Source organism: Nicotiana attenuata, chromosome 7 (assembly GCF_001879085.1).
Source record: "Nicotiana attenuata strain UT chromosome 7, NIATTr2, whole genome shotgun sequence".
Classification (NCBI taxonomy): domain Eukaryota; kingdom Viridiplantae; phylum Streptophyta; class Magnoliopsida; order Solanales; family Solanaceae; genus Nicotiana; species Nicotiana attenuata.
The window spans coordinates 100050003-100064976 of NC_031995.1; the positions used below are offsets into that span (position 1 = coordinate 100050003).

Here is a 14974-nt window from a genome sequence, read left to right on the forward strand (position 1 = left end):
CTTTAAATTTCTACAACTGACGCCGAAACCTATTAAACCACGTCCGATTGACCTCAAATTTTGCACACAAGTCATATTCAACATTACATACCTACTCTAACTTTCGAAATTGGATTCCGACCCTGATATAAAAAAGTCCACCACCGGTCAAAATCTCCAAAAATTTGACTTTCGCCATTTCAAGCCTAAATCAGCTACAGACCTCGAAAATACAATCCGGATACGCCCCTAAGTCCAAAATCACCCAACGGAGCTAAACGAACCAACAGAACTCCATTTCGAAGTCGTCTTCACAGAGTTCTCACTACGGTGCAAATCCTAAGACTTAAGCCTCCGTTTAGGGGCTAAGTGTCCCAAACCACTCCAAAAAAAAAAAACGAAATCTCCCGGCAAGTCACATAAGCAGAAATAATATGGGGGAAGCAGTAAATAGGGGATCAGGGCTATAACTCTCAAAACAACCGGCCGGGTCGTTACAACTATCCCTATCATTTGGTAAATATAATGACCCAGCTAATTTTTTGTGTATTAGAGCCCCATTTTCCTATTTGATGCTTCTCGGGGTTTCTTTTGATTTTTTGTGACTTGCGGGGATGATTTGGTTTGGTTTTGGGAAGGTTTGAGAGTGAATTGGAATAGTTAGTTCTTTTTTGAAAAGCTTAAGTTGTTAGCGTTGACCAAGGTTTGACTTTTGAGTAAACGACTTCGGATTTGTGATTTGATAGTTCCAATAGGTTTGTACGGTAATTTTGTATTAGGTGTATGTTCGAATTGAGATTTGGAGGTTCCTAGAGGGTTTTGACAATTTAAAAATTTGGTGAGTTGGTAAATTTGACCGATAGTTGACTTTGATATTATCGGATTTTGATTGGTGTTCGAGACCTTGGATAGGTTCATTTAGTCGATTGGGAATTGTGTGATAAGTTTAGTTGGTATTTGGAATGTTTAGGTATGATTCAAACGTGTTGGCAAAGTTGGATAGTTTGGAAGTTAAGAGATAGACTTTAACCTTCGATTCATAATTTGGATATTATTCGTTCTGTTTCGAGCATTTAGATAAGTATGGATAAGTTTGAATAGGTATTAGGACTTGTTGGTATGGTTGGATAGGGGCACGGGGCCTCGGGTGTGTTTCGAAATAATTCCGGACTATTTTGGAGATTATTGGTATTGCTAGTGTTGGTGTGTTGCACCTGCGATTCTTGGTGCGCATAAGCGATGCCGCACTTGCAAGGTTTTGTTGCGTAGAAGCAAGGGGAAGCCCTAGGCTTAGAGACTGCACCTGCGAAGTGTTTGGCTCAAAAGCACGTTCGTGCCTGCGTGAGGGTGAGCGCACCTGCGAATCCGCAGATGCGGATGCTGTGTTGCAGGTGCGAGGCTTGGGTGGTATAGTGAAGCTCGCAGATGCGAGCATGGTCTTAAGGACGTGGTATCACATATTTGATATTTTGGACTGTAGATGCAAAATGACTAGCAACATTATTATATTTCGAGGGTTATTTTTTATTTCACTATTTTGAATTTTGGAGCTCGAAAAGAGACAATTTTGGATGGGATTTTCACTACTACTTTGAGGCCAAGTGATTTCAACTTGATTTTCGTTATACATCTTATTTCCTCATGGATTTATAGACTTAGATTATGGAATTTTGAAGAAAAATTTGGGGGTTTATCTACAATTTAAGAGAATGTAAATTGGGGATTTGCGAGTCGATTTGGTCTCGATTTTGGAATCAAATTACATATTTGGACTCGTAGGATTATGGGTAGCTGGGATCTACCCATTGACTCGAGTTTTGACCATATAGAATTGAGTTGACTTTTATTGACTTTTGGAGATTTGATTAAAGATTAAAGCTTTATTGTTTGGAATTGATTCCTATGGCTTTATTTGATGTTATTGAGTTGTATTTGATTAGATTCAACTGTTTAGAGGTTGACTTGAGAGGGAAAGCTATTTTGAAAGGTTGAAGCTTACAGGGTGAAGGTAAGTCTCTTTTCTAGCCTTGTAAGAGAACATTCTCCCCACATGTGCTCTATTTGTTACATGTTTCTTGATTTAGGAACCACGTATATGCGAGGTAGCAAGCGTAATGTATATCTAGCTTATGACCATATCAAGTAGAGTTTGGCTATGATTATGCCTTGTTTGGAATATGTGAACTTATTATTCATATTTCATTAATTCTATGAATAAGCAATGACTTGTAATTGTGGATTAGAAGCATGCTTAAGGCTATGACTTGTTGAAATTGCGCATAAACAATGATTTTGCCATATTGAGATTCTTTGTTAAGACATAGTCATATATTGTCTTATTTATTCTTGATTTGGTAGTTTCAAGCTTAATCCATTCATGTTAAATATTATGAAAAAACCTTTGAATGATAAATTACTTATTGAATTGTTGAGATGAATTAAGTTACATGATTAGTCATAACTATCTTTTAGCCATATGGGTTTATGTGTATTTCTATTATTATGATAAAGTGCCTTTTATTTATACTACTTCATGCATATACTAATGAGCTAGAGAATTGAATATTGTGAAAAGATGAGAATTTTTGTACCACAGATATTGTGAGCGGATATTGATTATTGATGATATTATGTTAGGATCGGGTTGCACGCTGCAATAGTGATATGAGTGGATCAGGTTGCACGCCGCAACAGTATTATTAGTGGATCGGTTTGAACGGTGCAACAACACTTGGATATGGATCCGTCTCTCCGAAGTCAAGTGATTACCCATATTACTTTGGGCCCTGTGAGCGCATGCACTTGGATTAGTGCTAGATTAGACACTTGGCTAGTGTTAGATATATGGATTTGTGTAGTGAGGTCTTGGTATTGTATCAGGAGCATGGAGTGGTAGCCTCGACTCATGCAATTGCTCTTAAGTATATATGAATATTTATCATGATTGAAAAGAATTAAGATAACCGATATTGTGTTCTATCTCCCATTTAAAAAGCATGTCTAAATACCAGCTTTATAGTGTTTCCATTAGTGGACTTGATTGATGATATAATGTTTGTAACAACCTAACTGGTTGTTTTGGGTATTCGAGCCATGTTACCCTATTTTATGTTTCTCGTATGATTTCTTGTTATTTTGTGACATGGGGGGATGGTTGGTTTGGTTCAAGGATGATTTTGGATAAATTGGAACATGCAGTTCCATTGTTGGAAGCTTAAGTTGTAAGAGTTGAGCAAGATTTAATTTTTGTGAAAACGACCTCAAATTGGTAATTTGATGGTACTAATAGGTTCGTGTGGAATTTTTGACTTAGGCATATCTTTAGATTTGGATTTGGAGGTACCTATGATGTTTTGTCCCTATTTACCGAAAATTGGCAATTTCAAGGTTTATAGAGCTCCTAAGTTTGACCGAGAGTTGACTTTGGTGATATCGGATTCAGATTGTTGTTTCGAAACTTGGAATAAGTTTGTTTTGTCATTTAGAAATTGTGTACAAAGTTTGGATGTAATTCAGATTGGTTAGGATTGAAATGGAAGCTTGATTGGAAATAAAGTTCTTAAACTTAAGATAAGTTCAACTTATGTTTTAATATTTTATTCGTTGATGTGATGTTATTGTATGTGTTTGAAGGCTTTGGATAAGTTCCGGTAGTGTTTATGGACTTGTTGCTACGATTGAACGGGATGTCGGATGGCTTAGGTGAGTTTCAGACCACCTGGAGTATTCTTGCTGTTGCAGATTTTCGCTGGTGTCAGGTCCTTTATCACGTTCACCGAGGAAGTGTCGCAATCGCAGAGTGCATTTTGGAGTTGGGGGAGATTGTTCTTCATGTTCGTGACTGTAGGGTCTCATTTGTGATGGTTGGGGGACTTGATTTTCATGTTCGCTCTTGGAGGGTCGCGTTGGCGATAGGGAGCTGAGAGCTGAAGGATTGGTCTTCGCGTTCGCGAAGGCATGGTCGCGATTCTGTAGTGGGTTAGGCTTGTTAATTGGGTTTACGAGGGAGCTTCTGTGAACGCGGAGGGTTATTTTATGGGCAGAAGTTGTTGTGCTTTGCGATCGTATGGTAAGTGCCGCGTTCGTGAAGAGTACCCTTGGGAAGTGCATTTAAGTGTGAATGTCAGGATTTTAGCCCATTCTATATTTTGAACCCTCGCCTTGTAAAGGGGTGATTTTAATTGACGATTTCATACAAGACATTGAGGTAGGTGATTTCTACTCATTTTTTATATTATTTCAAGAATCTACATGGATTATTTACACCCAAAACATGAATGTTTTTGGGAAATTTGGGGTTTTTCCTACCACTTAAGAGAGTGAAAATTGGGATATTGAGCTATGGTTTGGACTTGATTTTGGAATTTAAATACATATTTGGACTCGTGGGATTATGGGTAGTCGGGATCTACCCGTTGACTTGGATTTTGATCATGTGGGACGTGTTGACTTTTATTGAGTTTTTGGAAATTGATAAAAATCGAAGCCTTATTATTTGGAATTAACTCTTATAGCTTTGCTTGACATTATTGGATTATTTTGGCTAGATTCGAGCCGGTTGGAAGTGATTTTTAAGGAAAAGGTAATTGTAGAAGGTTGATTTGGGCTTGTTAAGGTAAGTATCTTGCCTAATTTTATGCGATGAAATAACCCTTAGGATTTTACCTTAATTGTCTAATTGTAATATGTGAAAATCAACGTGTATGCAAGGTGACGAGCGTATACATGGGTGCTATGTGTGATTTCTGACCGGATTAGATTGTAGGCTTCTATTATGCCCTGTTTTGATCATGTGCTTTGTATGATACATGCTTAATCATTGTATGACTACGTGAACTTATCCTTCATATCTTGAGCACACATCTGCACTATATTATTGTTATGTCCTTGTGCACTTTATATATGAATTGTGCACTTTATTGACTTGAACGTCGTCAATATTTTATTGAGGTTAGTCTTGATACTTACTGAGTACACATTGTCTTGTACTCATACTACACTTCTGCATATTTTTGTACAGATCCAAGAGTTGATAGTAGCGGATCTCTTGAGTGAGCTTTATTATTGATAGAGAGGATTCAAGGTAGTGTTGCACGGATGCCACAGACCCTTTGAGTCCCTTCCCTTATCTTTATTCTATTATTACTGCATTCAGACAATATTTTACTATTGAGATATCTTCTTGTATTCAGCTTTAAAGCTTATAACTATGTACTACCTGGTTTTGGGAATTTGGTATTTTGGTATCTGTGTACTAGCTTATGTTGAATGCTTATTCCGTTATTTCTGATAATTTAGGCATATTATATCTTATTTAGTTATTTTATATTATTTTGTATTTGACTTACCTAGTCTTGGAGGTTAGGTGCCATCACGACTTTGGTGGGATTTTGGGTCGTGACAAGTACCTCCAGGTATATAACCACTCGGAACCGTATATAGCCATCAGGCCCAGAGAAATCCATCACGGAATATACTCATCAATTACTATAAGTCACCCGGTACCGAGAAAAAAGGGTAATCCAACCCTGTGGAGAAATCCAACTATCAGCGCCCTATGTTCATATGTTCTACAGGTCATGAGCAAGTTTACTAGAGTCCATCGGATCTGTATGAAGACGTCTATACATATCTTCAAGAGGCTACCGGAATCTTAGGGAAACTTCTCTTTCTTTAATTTTTTATCGTGCGGATCTGTTTACCCCAAAGTTTGAGCCTTTCTCTTCTATTTTCTCACAGATGGTGAGGACACGTTCTTCTGGAGCACATGCCGTAGCCAGGGGTCCTGCTAGAGCAGCCTTTATGGAGCCACCAATAGCTCCAGTGGAGGAGCGGATGCCTAGTCATACTGAGCAGGTGGGACCAGCTCAGGCACCTGAGGGACCTATTGCTACATCTAGACTCCAGGAGACTTTGGCTCATATCCTGAGTCTGTTTGAGAGCTTGACCCTAGTGGAGATGATTCCAGTTGCACCGGCTACTTCACAGGCTGGGAGAGGAGCCCAGACTCCCGCCGCCCATACACCAGAACAACTAATTCATGGTTATCAGACTCTAGGGGTTATCCTAGTGCAGCCAGTCGCCATATAGCCTAAGATTAGGTCACCCTTGACTGTGAAGGAGCAGAAGAGGATAGACAGGTTTTAGATGCTTCGTCCTCGTTATTTTAGTGAAGAGATAAGGATGTACAAGGTTTTCTTTATCAGTGTCATCATACTTTGCACACTTTGGGTTTGGTGGTTTCGAATAGGGTTGACTTTACTACCTTCTAGTTATCAGGGCCAGCATACAGATGGTGGCAGACTTATGAGTAGAGTAGGCCAGCAAGCGCCACACTACTCACATGGCCTTTTTTCTCAGTACTTTTCTTGGAGGAGTTTATCGCATATACTAACAAGGATGAGTTGCGCAATGAGTTTGAGCATTTGTGCTATGAGGGTGTGACCGTGACCCAATAAGCTATGAGGTTTATGGATTTATGATGTTATGTAGTTGTTCTAGTTTCCACTAAGAAGGAGAGGGTCCGCAAATTTGTTGGGAGACTCACCTACAACCTTAGGTTCGAGATGGCATGAGAGATAGAGGCTGAGACTGCTTTTTATTACGCTGTGGAGATTTCTAGGAGACTGGAGCATATTCACATGAAGGAAAAAAAGGACATGGAAGCTAACAAGCCTCGTGGTTTTGGAGGATTTAATGGTGCCTACTCGGGGGCAAGGGTCATCATGGTAGAGGCTATGTCAGTGGACTAGTTTAGTTAGCACCTCAGGTTTCACGTAGTGCTCCACCTAGCCATGGATTTCTGACCGCTCGCACCGAGCAGTCATCCTTTAGTGCACCTCCCGCATGTGGTTCATACAGTGGTTATTCCAGTCGTCTAAGGCAGACTTAGTCCGAGCAGCTACGTCTACGGAGAGCTTGTTTTGAGTGTGGTGATTTGAGGCTCGTGATGAGAGATTTTCCTAGGCTTCGAATCAGTGCAGGGTACCCAAGCTATGATTCTTGTACACCACCTGCACAGCCAGCTAGAGGTGGTGGACAAGCGGGTAGAGGTCGTCCAAGAGAGGGAGGCCAGACCCATTGTTATACTTTCCGTAGTAGGACAGAGGCGGTCGCATAAGATGTAATCATTACATATATTATTTCGGCTGTCATAGAGATTCTTCAGTATTATTTTATCCGAATTCTAGTTATTCGTATGTATCAACCTACTTTGCATTCTATTTGGATGTGCCTCATGACTCTTTGGGTAGTACTGTTTATGTGTCTATGCCTGTTGGGGATTCTATTATGGTAGATCGTATCTATCTTTCTTGTGTGGTTATTATTGGGGGTTGTGAGACTAGCGTTGTTTTTCTGCTGCTTGACATGGTTGATTTCGAGGTGATTTTGGGTGTGGATTCGCTATCTCTGTACCATGTTATTCTTGATTGTGATGCTAAGACCGTGATGTTAGCTATATTGGCATTGCCAAAGTTTGAATAGAAGGGTTTGCTTAGTTACGCTCCTAGTAGGGTTAACTTTTGAAGTCTCAACATATGGCTGAGAAGGGATGTTTGGCATATCTAGCCTTTGTCAGAGATGTTAGTGTTGATACTCCTATGGTTGATTCAGTGCCCACAATAAGAGAGCTTCCATATGTATTCCTAGTAGGCCTACCGGGCATGGCACCTGATAGATATATTGATTTTGCTATTGCTCTGGGAACAGGCACTCAACCCATATCTATTCAACCGTATCGAATGTCTCCAGTCGAGTTGAAAGAATTGAAGGAAAAATTGCAGGAATTGTCGAATAAAGGTTTCATCAGGCCAAGTATTTCACCTTGGGTTGCGCCGGTATTATTTGTGAATAAGAAGGATGGTTTCATGAGGATCTGCATTGAATGTAGGCAACTGAATAAGGTTACCATAAAAACAGGTACCTACTGCCTCGCATTGATGATTTGTTTGATCAGCTTCAGAGCACTAGGGTATTCTCACTGATTGACTTGAATCGGTGTACCATCAGTTAGAGATCAGGGATTCGAACATTCCTAAGACGGCTTTCAAGACCCGTTATGGACATTATGAGTTCTTGGTAATGTCTTTTGGTTTGACTAATTCCTCAACAATTTTTATGCATTTAACCAATAGTGTGTTCCAACCTTATTTGGATTCTTTTGTCATAGTGTTCATTGATGATATCATAGTATATTACCATAGCAAGGAAGATGAAGAGCAGCATTTGAAGATTGTACTTCAGATTATGATGGAGAAGAAGTTATTTGCCAAGTCTTCAAGTATGAGTTCTGGTTAGATTTAGTGGCATTCTTGGGCTATGTGGTGTCTAGTGAGGGGATTAAGGTGGATCCAAAGAAGATTGAGGCGGTTTAGAGTTGGACCAAACCTTTTACAGCCACAAGGATCAGGAGATTTCTGGGTTTGGTTAGTTACTATCGTCGCTTCGTTGAGGGTTTCTCGTCTATTATAGATCCATTGACCAAGTTGACTCAGAAGGGCGCTCCTTCAGAAGCTCAAGATTGCTTTAACTATAGCTCTAGTTTTAGTACTTCCCTCAGGATTGGGGTTGTATACGGTCTAGTATGATGCTTCGCATGTTGTCCTTGGGTGAGCATTGATGCGGGAGGGTAGGGTGATTGCCTATGCGTTGCACCAGTCGAAGCCCTATGAGAAGAATTACTCAGTTCATGATTTGGAGTTAGTAACTATTGTTTACACGCTCAAGATTTGGAGGCATTACTTATATCTTGTGAGGTTTACACTGATCACCAGAGCCTTCAGTATTTGTTCAAGTTGAAGGATTTAAATTTGAGGCGTAGGGTATGGTCGGCGTTGTTGAAGGATTATGATATCACTATTTCATATCGTCCAATGAATGCTAATGTAGTAGCAGATGCCTTGAGTAGAAAGGCAAAAAGTATAGGGAGTTTGGAATTTATTCCAGCTGTGGTGAGGCCTTTATCCATATATGTTCAAGCATTAGCCAATAGATTAGTGAGATTGGCATTTCTAAGCCTAGTAGAGTCCTTATGTATTGTTTCACACTCGTCCTTATTTGAGCGCATTAAGTCTCCCCATTATGATTATCCCTATTTGCTTGTCCTTAAGGACACGGTGTAATGAAGTGGTGCTAAGGAGATGACTATTGGTGATGATGGTGTATTGCGACTTCAGGGTCGAGTTTAGAGAGTTGATTCGTGAGAAGGCTCATAGTTCACAGTATTCTATTTATCCAAGTGCTACGAAGATATATCGCGATTTGAAGTAGCATTATTGCTGGAGGAGGATGAAGAAGTATATTATTGGTCATGTTTCTAAGTATTTGAAATGTCAATAGTTTAAGTATGAGCATTACAAACTGGGTGGTTTGCTTTAGAAAATTGATATACCAGAGTGAAAGTGGGAGCACATTACTATGGACTTTATGGTAGGGTTGCCATGAACCTTGAGGAAATTTGATATCATTTGGGTCATTGTTGATCATTTGACCGAGTCCACCAATTTCATTCCGGTTATGACTTCCTACACTTAAGAGAAGTTGGCTCTAATCTACATCAGAGAGATTGTTCACTTGCATGGTGTACCTATCTCTATATCTCAGACTGCAACACTCAGTTACCTCGCATTTTTGAAGAGTTGTTCACCGTGAGTTGGGCATGTAGGTGTAGTTGAGTACTGCATTTTTGGATGGCAATCTGAGCAGACCATTCAAATCTTGAGGATATGTTGAAGGAAGCCTCATTGATTTTGGGGGCCAGTGGGACCAGTTTCTACCACTAGCGGAGTTTTCCTACAACAATAGATACTAGTGTAGTATCCAGATGGCTTTGTACCTGCCCCTATATGGGAGGTGATATCATTCTCCGATTGAAAGGTTTGAGCCTGGATGTTTTGAAGAAGGTGAAGTTAATTCAGGATTTCACACAACTCAATCTAGGCAAAAGTAATATGTTGATAGGAAGGTTCGTGTGTGGCTTTCATGGAGGGTGAGAAGGTTCTTCTTAGAGTTTCACCTATGAAGGGAGTATGAGGTTTGGAAAGATGGTCAAATTAAGCCCGAGGTTTATTGGTCCTTTTGAGGTGTTGGACAGAGTTGTCGAAGTTTCTTATAGACTCACTTTACCTCATCTTTCAGGAGTTCATATGGTGTTTTATGTTTCAATGCTTCAGAAATACAATGAAGATAAGTCACATGTTTTGGACTACAACACAGTGTTGTTGGATGAGAATCTGGCTTATGAAGAAGAATCGATGGCCATTTTGGATAGGCAGGTTCGGAAGCTCAGGTAAAAGGTGATCGCATCAGTGAAGGCTTGGTGGAGAGGTCGACTTGTTGAGGAAGAGACTTGGGAGACCGAGCATGATATACGGAGTAGATACCCTCCCCTTTTTGGCATTTCATGTATGATTCAAAACTCGTTCGAGGATGAACGTTTGTTTAAGAATGGAAGAATGTATCAACCCGACTGTTCGTTTTGTGTATTTGAGACCCATTACCTTATTTGATGTTTCTTATATGCTTTTTTGTTGTATTGCAACTTGCGACCAAAGTTAGTTTAGTTCTGGAAAGGTTTTGAAGTGAATTGGAATACTTCCATTTTTGGAAGCTTGTAAGATTTTAGCAAAGTTTGACTTTTGTGTAAACTACCTCAGATTTGTGATTTTATGGTTCCAATAGTTTTATAAGGTAATTTTGGACTTAGGCGTATGTTCAAATTTGGATTTGAAGGTTCCTAGGATCTTTTGGCTCTATTTGCCGAAAGTTGGCAATTTGAAGGTTTGGAGAGTTCTTAAGTTTGACCAAGAGTTGACTTTGATGATATCAGATTTGGATTGTTGTTCCGAAACATAGAATAGGTTCTTTTTCTCATTTGAAACTTGTGTGGAAAGTTTGAATGTAATCCAAATTAGTTAGGCTTGAATTTGCTTGGTTTGAAGTTGGAAGTTCATGAACTTAAGAGAAGTTCAACTTGTGTTTTGATCTTTGATTTATTGATATGATGTTATCGTATGTGTTTGGAGGCTTTGGATAAGTTGGGGTACTTTTTGTGTACTTTTTGGTGTGATTGGACGGGGTCCTGGGTGGTTTGGTGAGTATCGGACCACCTGAAGCATTCTTGGTATTGCAGATTTTTGTTGGTATCAAGTCCTTCATCGCGATCGCAGAGTGCATTTTTGAGCTAGGGGAGATTGTTCTTCACATTCGCGACTGGGATTTCATTCTTGATAGTTGGGGGACTTGTTATTCACATTCGCGCTAGGAGGATCGCGTTCGCGATTAGGAGCTAAGAGCTAGAGGATAGGCCTTCGCATTGTGAAGGCCTGGTCGTGATCGGGTAGTGGGGCAGGCTTGTTCATCACATTTGCTTATTTTGTAGGAAGAAGTTGTTGTACTTCCCGAATGCGAGGCACGTGCCGAATTCACAAAGAGTGCCCTGGGGCAGTGCATTTAAGTGTTGAATTTTGGGATTTTAGCCCTTCTTTCATATTTCGAACCCTAGACCTGGAGAGGGGCAATTTTCTTGGAGATTTTCATACAAGACTTTGGAGTAAGTGAGTTCTACTCATTTTTGGTATTATTTCAAGAATCTACACGGATTATTAACACCCAAAACATTGAATTTTTGAGGAAAATTTGGGGTATTTTCCAACAACTTAAGAGAGTTAAAATTAGGATTTTGAGCTATGATTTTGACTTGGTTTTGGAATCTAAACACATATTTTGACTCGTGGCATAATGGATAGTCGGGTTTTACCGTTTTATCGAGTTTTGACAATGTGGGACTGAATTGACTTTTGTTTACTTTTTTGGAATTGAATAAAGCTTTAAGATTTATTGTTTGGAATTGATTTTTATAGCTTCGTTTGCCGTTATTGAGTTGGTTTTGGCTAGATTCAAACCGGTTGGAGGTGTTTGCTAAGGAAAAGGCGATTTTCGAAGGTTGATTTAGGCTTGTTAAGATAAGTATCTTGGATAATATTGTGTGAGGAAATAACCCTTACGATTGGACCTTAATTATCTAATTGTATTATGTGAAAAGAAACATGTATGCGAGGGGACGAGCATATATATGGGTGCTATGTGTTACTTATGACCGAATTTAGATTCTAGGCTTCTATTATGTCTTACTTTGATCATGTGCTTTCTATGATACATGTTTAATCATTGTATGACTACGTGAACTTATCCTTCCGTGATAGAGATCATGATTAGGATTATTATCTCCTAATTAGACAAGATGGGCTATTGTGGAATTTGTTGCTATAACCGTGGTTATACATCATATCTTGAGCACACATCTGCACTATATTATTATTATTATTATAATAATAATTATTATTATTATTATTATTATTATTATTGTTGTTGTTATTGTTATTATGTCCTTGTGCACTTTATTGATAAACTGTGAGCATGTGTCTCTTTATGATAAATTGGTATCTTTGATTGTTGTTCTTCTGGTACTTATGGACATATTTGAATGGATTGATTTAGTGTTAGCTCGAGGTCTCTTCCGTGCACATATTGTGGCATTGTTATTGTCAGGGCACGAGGTCTTCGACGTGCAGTTATGATGAAATTGGTATTGTTATGGCACGAAGTCATTGTCGTGCAACGTGTGGATATGGATCCATCCCCCCTAAGGTCGCCATCTCATGTTTCTCTCTTGATGGCATACACCCTAGATTGTTCGAATTGACTTATGTTGGGTGATTCTGATATGGAATCTGATGATGGTGGGTTGTAGCGCATAAAGGTGGAAGCTTTGACTATGCAAATGAATCCTTTATGCCTTATTATGCACTTTACATGCTTCATGTTGAATTCTAACATGCTACGTTGTGCCTATGTTATTTGTTGATGGCTTGACTGTCAAGATTGATATATCTATGCTGATAAAGCTCGTGATTTGATAATTAATGATATTGCATCGTGTTATATTCTTTTTAGAAGGTAGTATATTTAGTGAGTATCACATAACTTTAACCTTGTCACTACTTTACTGAGGTTAGTCTTGATACTTATTGAGTACACATTGTCCTTACTCATGCTACACTTTTGCATATTTTTATGCAGATTCGGGCGTTAGTGGGAGGGTATGTGGGGAGTGAGGTTTACTATTGATAAAGAGGATTCAAGGTAGTGCCATATGGACATTGTGGACCCTTGGAGTCCCCTTCCTTTATCTATATACTATTATTACTATATCTAGACAATATACTATTGTTGAGATATCTTCCTATATTCTATTTTAGAGCTCATGACTTTGTGTTACCTGGTTTGGGAAATTTTGTATTATGGTATCTGTGTACTAGATTATGTTGAATGCTTATTCTTCTATCTATGATAATTTGGGCATATCATATCTTTTTTCATTATTTTTATATTATTGTATGATTAGCTTACCTAGTCTTGGAGGTTAGATGCCATCACGACCTTTGGTGAGATTTTGGGTCGTGACAATGCTTTATTCCATGTGATATTTATGCTTCTATGCTTATTGAGTTGTTAGTAAGTGTTAATGTCGACCTCTTGCCACTACTTCTTTGAGGCTAGACTTGATATTTTCTAAGTACCATGGTTTTGCACTCATACTACACTACTGCACATTATTGTGTAGGTTCTAAGGCTAGTTTTAATGGTATTCGCTAAACGGAGTAGGGGCTCTATTTGGAGACTTCGTGGTGAGCTGCTTATTTGACCGGATCAGCAGCACATGAAATCCCCCTTCCCTACTCTTTTATATTTGTCTATGTATTTTTGTCATTCCGGACAGACATTCTATGTTAGTTGAGACTTTGTACTTTTGTTCGATACTCGTAACTATATTGTAACACCTAGTTTTGGGAGAGTTTGTGAGACAATTGTGGTCATGTCTAGCCCTATATGAGATTCATGTACTTTTGATGTTGAGTTATGACTTATTTTGCCTTGCTATTTATGTCATGAATCAGTTAACTGCTTAAAATTGAATTCTTTTATAGTTGTTGAGTGTTAGCTCGCCTAGAAAATGTGTTAAGCACCACCATGGCATTTAGTGGGATTTAGGGTCATGATAAGTTGGTATAAGAGGTTTTAAGGGTCTCATAACTCACGAACAGTTCTAGTAGAGTGTTGTGGATCGGTACAGAGACGTTAGTATCTATCTATGAAAGGCTGTAAGGCTTTAGGAAACTTCCTTTTTCTTGATTCTTTGTCATGCGTTAATTATTGTATGAGCCCGAATTTTCTCTTCTACACTCTTACATATGGTTAGAACACATGCTTCAGCAATGGTAGGTGATGGAGAGGCAATACCACCGGTTGTAGCCATAAGGGACAGGGCTCGGGGGTAGGGCCAAGGCTCCCACCAGATGACGCACAGGGGCGGCTAAGGGTAAAGCACCTACTAGAGCCCATGAGTGTGCTAGGGAAATATCAGTGGATCCACCTGCGGATCAGGTACAAGATCAGTTTATTAATGATCATGTTGAGACCCCACTTCCCCCTCAACACTTAGAGGGTTTTGTTGCTGCACCGGTATTCCAAGAGGCCATCGCAGAGAAGATCAATTTTACTGACGCTTTGACTCAGGTTGGAGTGGTTCCAATGGCCCCAACCATATCTCAGGCTAGAGTAGGAGTTCAGACCTCTACTACCCGCACTCCGAAGTAGCATATTATAGTAGCTAGATCTTTGGTTATACATGTTATGTCTTGTGATGAGCAGAAGAGGATGCAGAGGTTTCATAGGTTGTATCCTCTACACTTTGAGGGAAGTGCTTCATAGGATGCCCATGATTTTCTGGATCGATATCATCAGATGCTTTGCAACTTGGGCTTGGTAGAGTCCAACGGGGTGGACTTCACTGCATTTCCGTTTGGAGGAACTACCATAAGATGGTGGTAGACTTATGACCTGGGCAGGCCAGCAGGTTCACCTTCTCTTATATGGGCTAAGTTCTCACAGTTATTCCTTGAGATGTATATCTAACACACCAGGCGGGATTAGT

At 39.4% G+C, this 14974-nt stretch overlaps 1 protein-coding gene across 1 annotated transcript; it reads left to right on the top strand.

Moving 5' to 3' along the window:
* LOC109230321 lies at positions 10023-14637 on the top strand. Its single transcript, XM_019395831.1, has 2 exons — positions 10023-10267; positions 14394-14637. Exons 1-2 carry the CDS (start codon positions 10023-10025, stop codon positions 14635-14637), a joined length of 489 nt encoding a protein of 162 aa, XP_019251376.1.